Source organism: Rhinolophus sinicus, chromosome 1 (genome assembly GCF_057876585.1).
Source record: "Rhinolophus sinicus isolate RSI-liver-muscle chromosome 1, RSI-T2T, whole genome shotgun sequence".
Taxonomy (NCBI): Eukaryota; Metazoa; Chordata; class Mammalia; order Chiroptera; family Rhinolophidae; genus Rhinolophus; species Rhinolophus sinicus.
In genome coordinates this window covers 122,238,293-122,254,147 of record NC_142501.1, presented here as the reverse complement: position 1 = coordinate 122,254,147, position 15,855 = coordinate 122,238,293, and the positions used below count along the sequence as shown (strand labels likewise).

Sequence of the window (15,855 nt, the reverse complement as noted above, 5' to 3'; positions counted from 1 at the left end):
ATCGCAAAATGATAAAAACGACCTATATTCTTCACAAAAATATATATCCTTAACACTAGGCCACTTTTCCAGCTAACTACCATCTGCAGTGTGACTTTGCTTTTTGGCATTTTTCACCCATGGCTCCACCCCCAGTAATTAAAAGTGTAAAGATACTAAATATGTACATATAATATATATATTATATAATTTAATAAGTAAATGATATATAATATATAAAAATACATATAATTTGGTATTATTCTTTCTCATCAACATTGTAAAATCAATAGGCTTATTAGCCATATTTGACTACATGCATTTTTTTAAGTAAATTCTCCAGAGGTGAGCAAATTTCCTTCAAACAAGCTAAGAAAAAAATACAACTTGTGTATTTCAGTAAAAGTTAAAAATCAATAAGAACAAAGTACCACCATTATGATAGTTATAAATGGTAACAATAACCAGTGAACAGAGAAGTGCTTTCTATGAGCCAGGCAATGTTCTTTATGTATTTTTTTGTCATTTAACCCTCAAAACAACACTATGACATAGCAACATTATTATTCCCATTCTACAAATGGGAAGTTAAAGCACACTGCCATTTAAGAAACTTGCCCACGATCATACTTTTAATAACAGGTAAAGACAGGATTTAAGTCCAAGCAGTAAAACTGTAGAATTTGTTCTATAAAACCCCTATATTACATTTTCTTACCATATTATATAAAACTTGTATCATAATTTCATTGCTAGTCCTGATGAAGTGTAACTTCTTCATCCATCCACCTGTCTGTTCACGCACCCATTCATCTTTCTTTAAAGACAAGAAAAGAATACTTACTGTCACTAGGAGTACCCTGTTCTAATAAAAATTGCTGTCCTTCACTCCACTGCCTCTCCAAAAGCTGTTCTATGCTGGCTGCTACTGGAGGCAGATTTTCCAAACTGTTGTTGCCTGGTTGATCATAGCGAATCTGCAAGCTGCTTACAGGAGATCTGTTGAAAACATTAATTCTCAGGTTAAACAGGAGAACCTTGTGAAGGAGAGCGCATTCACATTTCTCACCTTATGCTGACCCTTTTCCTGTGTGAGTTTTCTAACACCAGGCTGCCTATGCTAGAACTATAAAACTATAATCTACCCTAAAATTTAGTAATTACCATTCTTCCTCCTTGAATTGTAAAATCAAGGGGATAACTGGCCATACTCGATAATTAAAAACCCCTCGAAAACATAAACACATCACCAATAATCTCTGAAATAAGCTATAAAAGAACTTGATATAGGTTTATGAGACAAAAGAGAAAGACAGGATTAGAAAGACTTTAAAATAACTAGCCAGAAGAGTTCCATCATTCTGTTTTAATACGCAAAATATTATTATAATAATGTAGAAAGCATTTTAATTTACAACCAAGAAAATCTCAAATATTAGCAAAAAGAAATTTTAAATAATTTTGAAGAAGCGTTGTTATAAATTCAAAAATACTTATTTGTATTTTCAGTATTAAGGATCAAGACCAGAGCAATTTTTATTTGAGCCTTTTATACAAATTTTTCTAAAATGTCTTAGATGTGTGTACTTCAAGTGATGATGACTTAATCACCTCTTCCAAAACAAATATTACTTATATTAAGATGAGTATGTAATATTCTCTCACCTACTTTTTGTTTTAAATTAGCAAATGTGGCCATTTCTGGTTCCCAGCTTCCATACTAACAGAACACATTAGTAAAGGGCTTTAGAGTTTTCAAAGTGTGTCCACATAATTATCTCATATGATCTCCACAACAACCTAGCGAGAAGTTGAAACCTGGCTTATTGGCTCTAATTCCATCTGAGGAAACAAGATAAGGCTTTAGTGACTTATCCAAAGACACACTGCTGGTAAATGACAGAACTGGGGCTACAACTCAGGTTTTCTAACAACCCACTATTGTTTTGCTACTGCCCTAATATGTTTCTCTACAAAAGTCTCTTTAAATAAGAAGTTAAACAAATGAGGCTTTTTATTCCATATGTAAACATCATGTGTTACATACGGTTGGCCCTCCCTCTCCAAAGAGTTTATTACGCCAGAATAATTTAGGCTATTATACTTCAGGCTGATCTTTAAAAGGTAATATAAAGTTGGAAATATATGCTAAAAACAATTCTATACCATTTATTGTGTTAAATCCCATTTAGCTAATGAAAAACAAAGAACTTCACCAAGCAAAATAGCACTAAGGGATCTTAAATAATTTCTGGATAGTTTGTATGATATTTTAAGTTTAAAGGGGAACACAGAAATGCTTCCTCTACTAAACGTATGAGCAAAAATCCATTAACTTTCTTCTTAGAAAAAAAGAATAAAACAGTACAGAAGTAATCACAGCATAAAATTACAGACTAGGCAGATGTTATCACTGTGTACTTCAGATTACTAGCTTCAAAGGAAGGAATATTTAATTTTCCACAGAGTTCAATTAGGAAAAACCATACTACTTTTAGTTCACCTAAGAATTATATAGGGAAAAGGCACTACTAGATGTACCACCAGAAAACAGCAAAATTTGAGGTTATTGGACTAATACTAATCTCTTTAATGACCAAGATGTTCCTTAACAGACCATCGGCAACTATGTCAGCAACACAGCAACACTAATATTCATGGTAGTCACCACATAAAATTTTTAATTTCTAACAGAATTTTTAAATTCCCATAGTTGAAAATTTTTAATTTCCCGTAAGTGAAAAAAGATTCTAGAAATGGGCTTTTTCCTCCTTTTGCTCTCCATTCTTATCCAGTCTAATACCATGCTTGAGGCAGTTTACAAAATTAGAGAACAGAGAGAAAACAAACTATAAGAAGGTGCAGAAGTTGAAAGTGGAATTAAATCAATAAAAAGATAGCCACAGCCTAAAGTTCCATTGTCTTCTATAAACTGACAGAATTATTTCCTACTACCATTCTCCCTACTGAGAACAGAAGACTTGGGGCACTCAGATTACGCTGAGAAATTCAGCCCTTCAGTACAACTCTGGTTAAGAGTATCCTGCTAACAGGAATAACCTCATATATATTATACACTATTAATAATGGTACCTGAATTCTTTCATATAATAATTAAGATAATTTCACAGAACAATGTAATACATTTGCTACACTTTGATTCAATCTTAAGAATCAGAAGGGTTTTAAAGATGAGCCACAAAAACTTCATTTACTGAATTAGGCACTAGAGAGGAAAAGGTTAAGTGTATTGCCCACAACAGCGCTAAAACTGGTACCCAAAGTTGAAAGCTTTAAATGTGTAGCTTTAAGAGATTTTAACACTATTTTATGACCAAAAAGAGTTACCCAAGGTAATGCATTAATAGTACCAGCAGCTAAATATATAAATGATAAAAACAAAAAAAGTTCAAATTGATTGGAAACCAACAAGAGTTCTGTCTTTTTAAAAGCTTAGAAATCTATGTTTAAATTAATATTCAAATTAATTTAGAATCTTTTTTCTTGACTGCCCAGAAATGTTTCTTATCTTCAGAATGCTTTTATAGCCTCACAAATGTACACTCTGCTGATACAAGACAAAGAAGTTTGCAATGTCAAAATGTTTCCTTTGCCGATACTTTGCAGTGTAAATAATGCTTACCGTGGTGAGAGACTTCCTCGGGGTGAGCTTCCTCTGCCAACAAGGCTGCGGCTATTGTCTCCAAGATCTTGATCTGCAGTGTAAATATTTCATAGCTGATAAAGTGACTCTCACTAGATAAGAGGTTTTAAGCTCTTGCCCTGATTTTTCCTAAAACATACAAAAAACCCTTACCACTATCTTTGCAGTAACTATGCAAGTAGAAGGCCTAGTATGCTGCTAGTTTAGAATTGCTGAACTGTGGCATGTAAGGCGTTGTCCCTACACGTTTTTGTGGGTGTAGAAGGCCATGGATTACGTTCTGTTCTTTCATTCCTTTCAATTTTACAGCACAGAAGCGTGGTTTGCATTTGCAGCACCCTCCCCTCAGCCACTTTTAATTTCTACGGTTAAAGTAATGAATCACAGCTGTGGACAGCTAATCTGTATGCTTATCACAGCAAATCCTTATGCTTTGTATTTTTTAACACTTTGCATCCCAAGACAACTCATAAAATATGTAATTTATTATATAGAGCCACACACCAAGACTAAAATTATATTACATGGATACTCACACCAAGAATAAAATTACATATAACATTAAGTATCCAAATTGACAAAAACAAGTAGGAACACTGAATTATGTATTTAAAAGGAAAAAAAAATTTCTTCAAAATATTCGTTAGGTAACACAGAAAAATCTCTGCGTGAAAAGTTAACTTTTATTTCCCCTACAGTTAGTTCCTTATAAAATCACCCTTTCTGGCCTCTTTCAAGGTTGTTCTCCCCTTATTCCGAGTCAGGTAACCTCTGACCCTTAAAGGGTAAAGACATGACTGATCCATTCTTGGTGAACTGCTAAACCCATTCCCATCCCCCAAACAGGCATGACTACTTGGACATGTCAACAAATCCTTAAGGATGGAATGAAACAAAGCAAATCCAGAGGCTCATTAAAACAGCACAAGAGGCAAATGCTACAAAATGGCAACTAGTAAAAATTCAGGATTACTAAACACTGTAGAAATTCCCTAACAGGATTTTTTTAAACCAAGTTTGTGTAATGCAATTTCATGAATTATGCAAATAAAGGTTTAGGCTATTCACAGAAAAGCCCAGTGTTATGTTACTTTCATTGCATAGAACTGAGAACTGAACACATCAATCACAAAAGTCACAGGAGACATTGTTGCATTCCTGCCTGCTGATGGCTCTGCTTAAACATTTACATTTCAGACAGTAAAAAAAGCACATCACTATTTTGTAGCACAGCATACTATTTACTTCCAACTGTGATTCTTCTGGGGTTTTTTTGTTTTTGTTTTTGAAAAGGTGCCATCCTATCTTAAGCACACCTTTAGACTTTTCAAATAAAATGAGTCAATAGGGGGAAAATTACATTGGGGGGGAGGGATTACATTGGGAGAGGGGAACAGAATTTTAGAGTTTAAAAATTCTTGAAAACTTACCTGTTTGAGTATTTTCAGATTGAGCAATAAGAGCTGCCATTGAAGAATTTGGATTTAATCTACTGCCATACATATGAGATGGTGCCTGACTGAGAGAAGATCCAGATAAGGTATTTGCCTAAACGAAAAGAATTACAAAGATTAATTATATTTGAAAATATCTTAATACATTTCCTCCTGATATACCTAATAACAATTTTCTCCAACCTAAGAATATAAGCAAAAATGTCTCACTTTCTGAAGAGCAAATTTCATTCTTGTTTTACCATTCCAACATTTCAATTTTTGAAAAGTTACATAACTCCAAATTAAAAAAAAAAAAAAGGATTGGCACAAAGTTAACTATTCCTGCTTTAATTTCGAAGTATCTAGTCGGTATCAAAACCCAGCGGCATGGTAACCCTGTGAACATATGACTAATTATTTAATCTTATTAAACCATTTACAAAATAAGGGCAGGTAGACAACAGATGCCTAACAAATGCTTTAGTCTCTTACATCACAGACTAGCTAGAAGGAAGTCAAAAGGTCCAATTCCTACTTCTAGTACTTTAACTATACGGAGCCATATTTCCATTGCTTAACTCGGTCATTAGTAAAACCTGCACACTATTTTGTTACTTCCTATTTTGATAGACTTGGAAGCCTGCTGCTTTTTCTGTTTTGTTTTGTTTTTATTTTAAAAGAAAGCAAACAGGCATCACAAGTATGTTTTCTATACAATGCAGGGCTCAACGAATCACAGCTTTGCCCTGACCCCATATAAGGCACTGTCTTTTTGGCAGGAAGCCAGCTCTACTAACTGAAGAGCTGGTCCAAAGTTTGTAATTCATTCATGTTGCTAACCACAATTCTGAAGGCCTCTACTGGGACTTGTGCCAAACAAGCGAAAATGAACCCTTAAACAGATGAAGCTAAGGAGGCTGGCCAAAGTCTTGCGTAATCCAATGTAATAAAAATGCCTTCTTTGATGTGAATACTTTCTCCCACTTTCCAAGAATATTATAACCTTAGAATGTGGCATTTTGGAAGCAAATCTCTTATACACAAAATACTGTTACTCAAAGAAGGCTACTACATACTAACCTGAAATACTCTTCAGATTTAACAGAACCACAAATTTTAAAGTACATTTCTTATTCTTTTTCATGAATGAAATCAAACTTAAGCTTTTATAAATTAAATCATTGTCTAGTTGTTTCAGTACAAAATTCTGGAAAATAGTTTCAAAGAATTGAAGCACATCTAATATAAAAAAGCTGAATAACAGCCAAACAAAAGATATAGGACATTTTGACACGTGTAACTGCACACAAGAGACCAAGACAACATAGTAGTTATAACAAGCAAAATATTACAGAGAATAAACTGTGTTTCTGGAAAGACTCAGACCCTGACATTAAATTTGGCTTCTAGCCAACTTATTAAGCATGAAAATTGGACTTTAAATTCACAGGAAGAGTCTTGGTAATGAAGAATTCTGTCCTTGCTTTCCATTGTTTCAAAAGGTATATTTCAGGGCTCATACTTTAATGTCTAAGTTCATTGGTCAATTTCTGGGTTTCAGTTTTCCTCTTATTAAAGATATGTATACAAAGCCAGTAAGTTTGCACTATAAAGTCCTGTTTAACAATCAATTAGCCCTCAGTAAAAGATAAGTCATAATATTAACCTAAATATCATACTAGACACTTGCCATGTATTTAGTAGTGTAACATACAGAAAATACACATATCATAAATGAAAATATAGTAAGTTTTTTTACTTCTCCAGAAGTCAAATACTTGGGAATCTTGGCTACTCATAAAATAACTTAGAACAAGAAAAATGCAAACTGACAAACAGAAAGACCAGATGTTACCGGTCCCATGTGCTAAAATCTCTGGTAACTTATACATAAAAATGCCCTTTGCAGAGCTAATTTACTCTTACTCTAGACATAATTCTAAAAAGATCAACTAAGCATATAACAGATTAGAAGTGGAAAATTAATTACAAAGAGGGAGAAAAAGTAATATTCTGAGACAGTTTGTTGGCAGCAAGAAGTTAACAGCTGACGGCAAGAGAAGAGAGAAAAATATGAGCCAGAGTAAGAGTATTTATTACAGAGTGCCAGGGGCGTGGCGTTCAAAGCACATGGACATCCAGAGGCCTTAGCATCTGCATCTCAGCCTTTTGATTCTCCTTTTTCATGCAATCATCTTTTGGCTGAATCAGAACTAATATTATACCAGTTGGACTACTTTTTTAGTTCCAATTATCAGTTTTATGAGCTGCCTTAGATTCTTGATGAGAATCAAAAGATCCTACTCAGAAACACACCCTTTTACAAGAAGGGTTCCTTCTGCCAAGGGCTTTATATTTATCCTTATTAGCTTCAAATTTCTTGAAGTAGTCTCCAAATTATCTTAGTTTCCCGATCACACATTACGCTCACTATATTAAAATATCAAAATACAAAGTAATAAAACAGCATATAAACTGATTTGCATTATGACTATCATCAGGAAGAGGATAAATCATCTTTAGCATAATTCCAAAGCAGGAAAATATATATTTTATAAAAATAGGAGGCAAAAATGAATTAATAATAAAATGATAAAATAAAATGGGAATACATTCTTCATTATCCTGGATGACCAATTTCCCAAAATTGCTGAGTGGGTGAAAAATCATCTGGTAGTTTTCTGTTTTGTAAAAAAATACTGCATTTATCTAAACAAAAAACTTCCAAAAGCAATTGAAAGTAAGTTATTAATTTTACCAGGTAGGTTTTGTAGTATATTAAAACATCTAAACCACTCTACATTAACATTATAGACGGGGAACAGGAGTCACCAAAGACTCTACAAAAGTCTGACACTGTTTAGTCAATACTTCTGAAATGACATTTAGAATGGTTAGTGCTGGGAACCTTTGATAACTGTTGGCACCTTAGGACCAAAAAACCCCCCAACATTTTAGTGAAAAGTTTCCACAACTTAGTGGCAATGAACGAGGATGAGTGAGACAGTAGGGGAAAGACAGACGCCTTACGGAGGAAGAGTACACAGGTAATGTCTGACATTCTGTAAATTCAAAAATCTTTGTCATTAATAAGTGAAAGCATTAAGATTCAGGGCGATGGAAGGACATCCACGTGAACCTAAAGAAACAGTGGTTTTGAAGCATAAGGGACACTAAAAGCTTTTACATAAAAGAAATCTGAAACAAGGAATAAAGGAAATACACACACACTTCACAGCATACTTTGGACATCGATTAAAAAGTACATTGAAAGCAAATTACTAATGTACTGTAAGTCTGCTTCAGAAGATCTGGTATAAAGACTGGCAATTCTTTTTAAAAGGAAGTACCTACCTTACAACATTTCAATTTTATCGTGCCAAGGTACGGAGAATGGCTGTTGTGGATAGAATCACTGTTGGGTCTACTGGCACTATTAAGAACATGAGTTAACTCTGGGAAGACTGAGTGAAGGGTATCCACAATATACGTGAACTGTACCCTGTACTGTTTTTGCAACTTTTGCATACATCTAAAATTATTTCAAAATAAGTTAAAACAAAAAGAATATGATTACAAAACAAACTAGGTACTTGGCTTTATAGTGTCCCACTGAAATGAAGTCATCTACTCAAAATGTGAAAATAGGTATTAGATTAAGATAAAAAATTTTATATAACTATAAATTCATAGTGCCATAAAAAACTTTTGCTTTAACTTCCAATATATGGTATCTTAGAGAATTTTGTTCCTTCCTCAAGATTAATAACTTAAAGGAACAACTTCCACTCAAGATGTTATATTACACTTACTCTAACACTCTTGTAAAAGCCTCATGAAGAAAAGTAGAATTATTTTACAAGATGGATCCAAAGACAAGTAGAGTAAGAATAAATTGAATAATTATTGAGTTAAGTCTAAGTTACTTTGAAACAAAATATGTTTAGGTGTCTGAGTCAAAGAATACCCTTAGCAAATTTAGAATAACTTATATTAAACATCTAGATAAATATGAGAGTCTACACCAAGGCAGTATTCAAACTCAAAACAAATCAAAGATATTTTGTATTTCCTAAGTACACTGACATACCATATTAAAATATTAACAAAATTAAAATTACATTTCAGCTTGAAATGTCCCCGTTGTTAACAGGTCACCTCTTTATGGCAAATCTCTGCTTATGACCACAGAGAAGTTTTTAAAAAGCTCTCGCTGTAAAGTAACTACCGAATTCCTAGGCTCATTCCTCCAGGTAGTTGTGGAGGGAAAACGTCAGCCTAAGTCTACTCATTTATGTGAATAACAGATTTAAGAGTGGGTATTGTTTTGGTAGATTTATTTTTCTCCCTAATGTTGGTAAAGGTAAAAAAAAAAAAATTCCAGAAAGAATAGTACCTATAAATATTAAAAAATACAGAAAGAATAGTACCTATAAATATTTCACTTTTACAAAGTACCATAGAAATACATCATCTAGAGGTAGATATGGAACTTTATGCTTCAGTCATACAGGAAGAGGTTATAGCAAGCATTTTTTAAATGTGCAATTAACCTGTCAATAAACATTAAAATCAAATGATTCAAACAAGTTCTAAAACACAGTAGCTTCTTCTTCAAGCTTTTCAACCCTGACACGATTAAAAATACATTCTTCTAAAACTCTGTCAGACTTACAAGTTGAATATTATTTTTTTAAATTCCTATTTCATGTATATTCTTAGAAGACAAACCTTTTTGCTATCACTGTATCTGTCATAAAGCAAGCTTCTTACTTTGGGCAAAGACCTGTCTTCAATTTCCATCTGTAAAACTGGAGATAATAATAGTGCCTACCTCATAAGAATATTGTGAAACTAGCTGAGTCTTCACTTCACATGGAGGGTGCCAAAAAATGTAAACACATGACTTGTATTCATCTTTTGTTATCAGTATATACATATTGAATATTACAATTTTAATACAGGTTTTTCCTTTCTTAACATGTTTATATATTTTTTTGGCACCCTCTGTATGTAAAGGGCTCAAAAGAATGCTTGGCACATGTAAGCACTTGAATTTTAGCTTTTCATTTAAAAAATTACTTTCATAAGCTATTATGGTTTCCATTTTTCCATTAACTTCGTTAGAGAATATAATTTACCAATTATATTCTGATATCAACATGGCTATACTTCAAAGATTAAAACATATTTCCTAAGAAAAATTAGAAGGTATAAATTAGAAGGTCTAGTCATGCAATGATATCTTAATTTATACATTATATAATAACATAGCAATACTACAAATATAATGTAAGGATTCAAATATTTTAATGAAAATTAATTTACATATTGTTTTCAATTTGTTTGACCAGAAAAGCTTCCAGGAAAAATTAGAGAACACTAGAAAGTTTTCAGATATTCTCTAACTCGACTCAAACTTTGCGCTATGAAACATATTCTGATAACAGACCCCATTTCTGTGTCAGCTACCACCAGTACGGCTTTAATACTCAGCGTGTGATGAGAGATGAAACCAAGTGTGAACAACTTTCAGGTCCCATGAGTAGGCTGACTGTTCAAGCTGTCAGGTTCAATTGCATCATTCCACATTACTCAATGCCCCTAACTGCTCCCTAATTGTTAGGAGCTTAACGTATTCAAAACTATTATTTAGGCTAATGCTGAAATGCCCTACAATTGAGTTTCTATAAAGTAGTAGGAGGGATTAAATAGTAGTTAAATCATCACTGAACACTCATGATTGGACAAGACGACTGCATAGAATAACCAACCAATTATAAGGTTTCCTAATTGGTTAATATCTATTCAATATATCACCTAAAAATAAGTCCACAGGACTACAGTGGCTACTAATTTAAGAATTGGAAAAGACCTTAGTCAACAGTTGAACCTAAAATGGCTAAAATTCATGTATCTGTGTTAACATAGAATTGTAAATTTTAAAAGAAAAATTCAATACTATTTTTAGTAAAAGAAGTGCTTCTGTACAATTTTTCTCATCGGTAATCAGGCTTTTCTGTAACAGTTGAAATTAATGATGTCCTGTAATAACTGTAACATCAGTATAATAACCATTAATTCCAAAGTACTTTATGGTCTGCAAAGTACTTATTTTCATTTGAACTTCACAACATACCAGTATAGCACGTAGAATAGGTATTTAAAGTTTTCATTTTACATATAAAAAAAATGATGCCTACAAATTGAAAAGACTTGCCCACAGTTACACTAAACTAGTGAGTAGCAAAACTCCTGGAACCCAGGATTTCTGACTCAAATTTCTGTTTTGCATTGTGTCACACAAACAGACACAGTAACATTCCTAACAATGTTTTTCAAAGAGATACCTCTTGACATAGAGGCACATAATTGGGAAATTCATTTTTATGGTACAGATTAGTACACCAGAGAGCAGGCTCAGGAGTCAGACTGTCTTGCTTCCAAATTTCCGTTCCACCACTAGACATGTGACCTTGAGCAGTTACTTAACCTTTCATCATCCAAGTGACGTTACAAAGCACTTACAAAAACTTATTTTGCTCAGAATGTTAACGTCCTTAAAAATGACAAGTCATTATAAAATTATTTAAAATAGATGAAACTTTCATTCTGACCAATCAAGTCAGAGATCCCCCGAAGTCAGGTCAATCTGCTTGGGAAACTAAACCATTTTCTCAAATAGAAAGAAAGTGTCATATCAGATGTCATTTGAAAGGAAATTAAGGACTACATCTAAGACACCTCTGCAACACACACACACACACTCTCTCTCTCTCTCAAATTATATGATGTTGCAAAACAAAATATTCAAAGCTAATTTAAGTAAAAGTCTCATAGAAATATGCAAAACATTAGTCACTAAACTGTACCTTATGCAGATACTTAAATATCTGTATCTACTAAATATCACATAAATCTCAGAAGTTCCTTTATTTAAATTATTTTTAAACTTGTATCATTTTTTAATAACAGTAACAGAGTAAACAATGAACCATGATCATCTACATGAAGACCGTATCCAAAAGCAAAACCTAGAATGCACAATATATTAGAATACAAATTTTAAAAATTACATTCAGTCTTAAATTCTATTAAAGGAATCATCTTTCAAACAAAAGCACTAGAATTCTCCCAAAGACAGAATAGAATGAACGTAGAACTGGGAAGCAGAGGGGAATTTGAAAGGCAAAATGAAAAACTAATGGCACCCCTACAGAAACTAATTTATACCTATACTCATGATACAACAGGGGCAGTGCATATCATTAAAAATCACATGGACAGTAGTCTATCTTCCAATAATATTAAGGAACTAATTGTAAATGTACTGCTGATATCTATGAAAGAATAATTACTCTAAAAACAAGTATATCAAATAAAACAATGATTTAAGACTGAAGAAAATAAAGTTGGGTTATCAAATATTTTTTTAAAGGTTTTTTTCAAATTAAGGCTGCTAAGCATCAGATACTCCCAATTTTACAAGCGTCTCCTTTTTCCCCCTATAAAGTCACAAATCTATTCTGTTTTTAATTTCTATTAGCCTCCTGATCTTACCTCCTTGACCACTTTGCAGGGAACAATTCATAAGACAGCAAACAAGTCAAACAAAAGGCCAGCCTATCTTACTTAACACTAAGACCAGAAAGATCAAGGATGGCTTCTGGATTTTTATCCTGCTGGCATCAGGCCAGTCACCAAAAATTAATACTTTCATTAAGTTTTTTGGAGGGAAGGAGGGGAAGCAAAGCATTATTAAAATTTAACATTTCTATTCTCTAATTTATATATTTTTTAAATATTTGCTTGCTGGTGTCATGGTTTTCTTAATAACTGTGATAAGACTTCTATAATTACATTTTAAATATTGATCATTTAAATTTACCCACTTATAGCACTGATCTCTTAATTATAAATCAACTACCTATATAAAGAGACCCTAAATAAAAGTCTAGGATGTGATTATTTAAACACTATGACTTGTGTGATACGAAAACAAACAAGGCCAATATGAAAGTTAACCAGAAACAAACTTCTGTCATTTTGGAAAGAAGATTCAATTACTAAGTGCATTACAATTTTAAGAGTCCTCTCTAAACATTTAAATTATTCTAAACAGTTTTGTATCCTTTCCCTTGCACACTGAGGAGAAAATTCACATTATGCACATTAAATACCAACACCATTGTCTCAGGCAGCTAAATTGAAGTAGTTTCGCACTCAGTTCAACTGAAGGGTCAACGTGCCTCAGTTGCCTGGAGACTGATGGTTGCTACAGCAGCACCAGATAAGCCAGGCTAAATAAGCTCCAGCTTGAAGGCAGAAAGCATTCTCTGCTGGACAGAATGCAGTTGTCTCACCATGCAGCATTTGGGTCTAACTGGATGATCATATTTACGAGACCCATCTTACTGAAACATGGGAAGAGAATAAACAGTAAAGATGTTAATTGAACTGAATCCTGGATTACTTGCAACTGTGATTTCTTTGTTCTTCAGTTGAGTCGTATGTTAAGTGGAATTTTCCCTCTAGCTATAAATTTCTCCTCACCACCACTTCCCCCATCGAGCTCCCTAATGCCAACCCCAAAACCACAAATACAATGAATAAGAAGAAATGAGATTTTTGCCTAATTCAGTCTGGAATTAACCAGAGAGTAATTAAAATAGACTTTTATAAAGAAAGAAAAGAAAAATGCCCACTGAAAATGTTCATGAGACTCTGTCCAAGGATATAAAGCTAGCAACAGCATATGGTTACACTTAATTAAAATTAAGGGATAAAACTATTTTTAAGAGCCATTCTCTCATTTATCTTTTCGTCCTCTCTAACCCAAAACCCCTATTATTATGGCTACCTCACTAAGTTTGGTGATGAGTTAAAGAAAAACCCAAACCAGTCAAATTCCCCCTATTCAGGTTGCCAGGCTGACCAAATAGTTAACTTTCATTTTCTAAGATACCACTAATCATGCCATTGATTTTCTGTGTCATACTGTCTGTTATTTATTCTAATACTTGACCTAATTATAATGGTGATTGTTTATACTGTACCATTTCATAAAAATAACTTAATGCTGTGCTTTGATGTACAGTTTACAGAAAATACTGGAAAAGAGTATATACTTTTTAAAGGCCCAAACAGTGGAAATTATGAAGACATAAAGCAAGAGTTTATAGCTACTTACAAATAACTACTTAACTAGTTATTTGTGATTAGACATTTATCACTGTTATAATTTTCTCAAAATGTTAACAGACTTACAACTAGAGCTTTGGATAAAATTAAAGTAAAATCATAAAGAATTCCAATATGTATATATATAATACATATATAGAATATCTATGTATATAATATATTATATATGTATTAGGAATTTTAAATAATCGCTTTTGGAGAAATGGTGTGTGTGTGTGTGTATGTGTACAGCTTTGCCCATTTGCAGTCCTATTTATGTAATTCAAGATTATGATTTTTCTGATTTGACTCTTTCTTTTAAAGCATCCTGTAGACGAGGTCACCTATCAAGTCACAGATCTGTAGTGGAAGAAAGGGATAAACAAAGGCAAAACCACCAACACAGTAACCGTTATTTACAATATTTATGAACACTCCTTCTCTCCTACCAGGAGGGAAGTCATATAGTACTTAAAGGGATCCTTCACTCTGTGTCCTATATTCTCCTACACTGGTTTTAAAAAATGTAGACAGCAGATATTCATATATTATTTGTGTGGTTTTTAAAATTACAAAAGGAACTATAAAAGTCCAAAATTGGTTCATACTTTGTAAGTCCTACTTTTTAAAAGAAAGACTAAAAGCTCCCCCAAAATTACTGTTTTACATCATTAGGACAAAATTAGACTCAGAAACTGAAAAGTATCAGTTGGTGCCAACATATTTCCTTGTCTTCTCTCGTATCATGTAAAAATGTTTATTATTTCCACTAACATTTCAAGACAAATTGAGGTATTTTATAAATTCCTATAGGAAGCCCTATTTCATTTTTTCTCCTCCAATCAAACTCACTTTCAAACCCGACAAACCCATCTGTGTCACTTTGTGAATAACGCTGTAATAATGTACCTGACTTGTAGCAACAGCAGGGGCTGCAGATGATGCCGCTGACGGGGACAGAGCTCCCACTTGTTGCAAATGCCCAGAAGACTGCTGAGGTAAATGAGAACTGGAGACAGGAGTACTAGATCCTGAGCCAGATACTACGTTTGGAAAGGATACTGCTACATCATTGCTGTTATAAATACCTGCAAGAAAATAAATTATCTTATAAGTTAGCATATGAGTTATATGTCTATCTTCCATAGACACACATTAATCAGTAAGTTAGAATACCACATTTCCTCCTAACCCCTCCCCCAATGATAAATTTCATCAGTGGTGGTAAACATACAAAAGTACCAGTAACTAAATGAATAAATACTGACTTTTCATAAAAACATCTGTCTAAAAGACCCCAAGTCATTTTTATATATCAAAAATGATTTTGCTAATAGACAGAGATCACATCAGGAAGTGTTTTATAAAAATAAGGGTTTTAGGAATTCCTAAAAGCGTCTTACATAGGAGAATAAAGCAATTCGAGTTGCATGAAAATCATCTGGTAAGCCTTTCAAAACGCAGGCACTAAGGCCCCAGAACTTGTGATTGAGAAAGGTCTGAAATGGGAAGAGACTGTTTTAAAAAGGTCACCCACCCTACAATGTAGAAAATAAAATGGAACGGGACTAACTTTGAGATTCCAGGACCAACAAA

At 33.3% G+C, this 15,855-nt stretch overlaps 1 protein-coding gene across 20 annotated transcripts in view; it reads right to left on the bottom strand.

Moving 5' to 3' along the window:
• MLLT10 (MLLT10 histone lysine methyltransferase DOT1L cofactor) overlaps positions 1–15,855 on the bottom strand; it is a 198,911-nt gene that overhangs the window by 17,103 nt on the left and 165,953 nt on the right. For all 20 annotated transcript variants that reach the window (XM_074324864.2, XM_074324863.2, XM_019755985.3 and 17 more), the window contains 4 exons: positions 15,169–15,347; positions 5,074–5,191; positions 3,623–3,695; positions 824–978 (listed from right to left, as the gene is read on the bottom strand). In XM_074324864.2, coding sequence (XP_074180965.1) covers positions 824–978; positions 3,623–3,695; positions 5,074–5,191; positions 15,169–15,347 — 525 coding nt within the window. The remainder of the gene's footprint in view (positions 1–823; positions 979–3,622; positions 3,696–5,073; positions 5,192–15,168; positions 15,348–15,855) is intronic.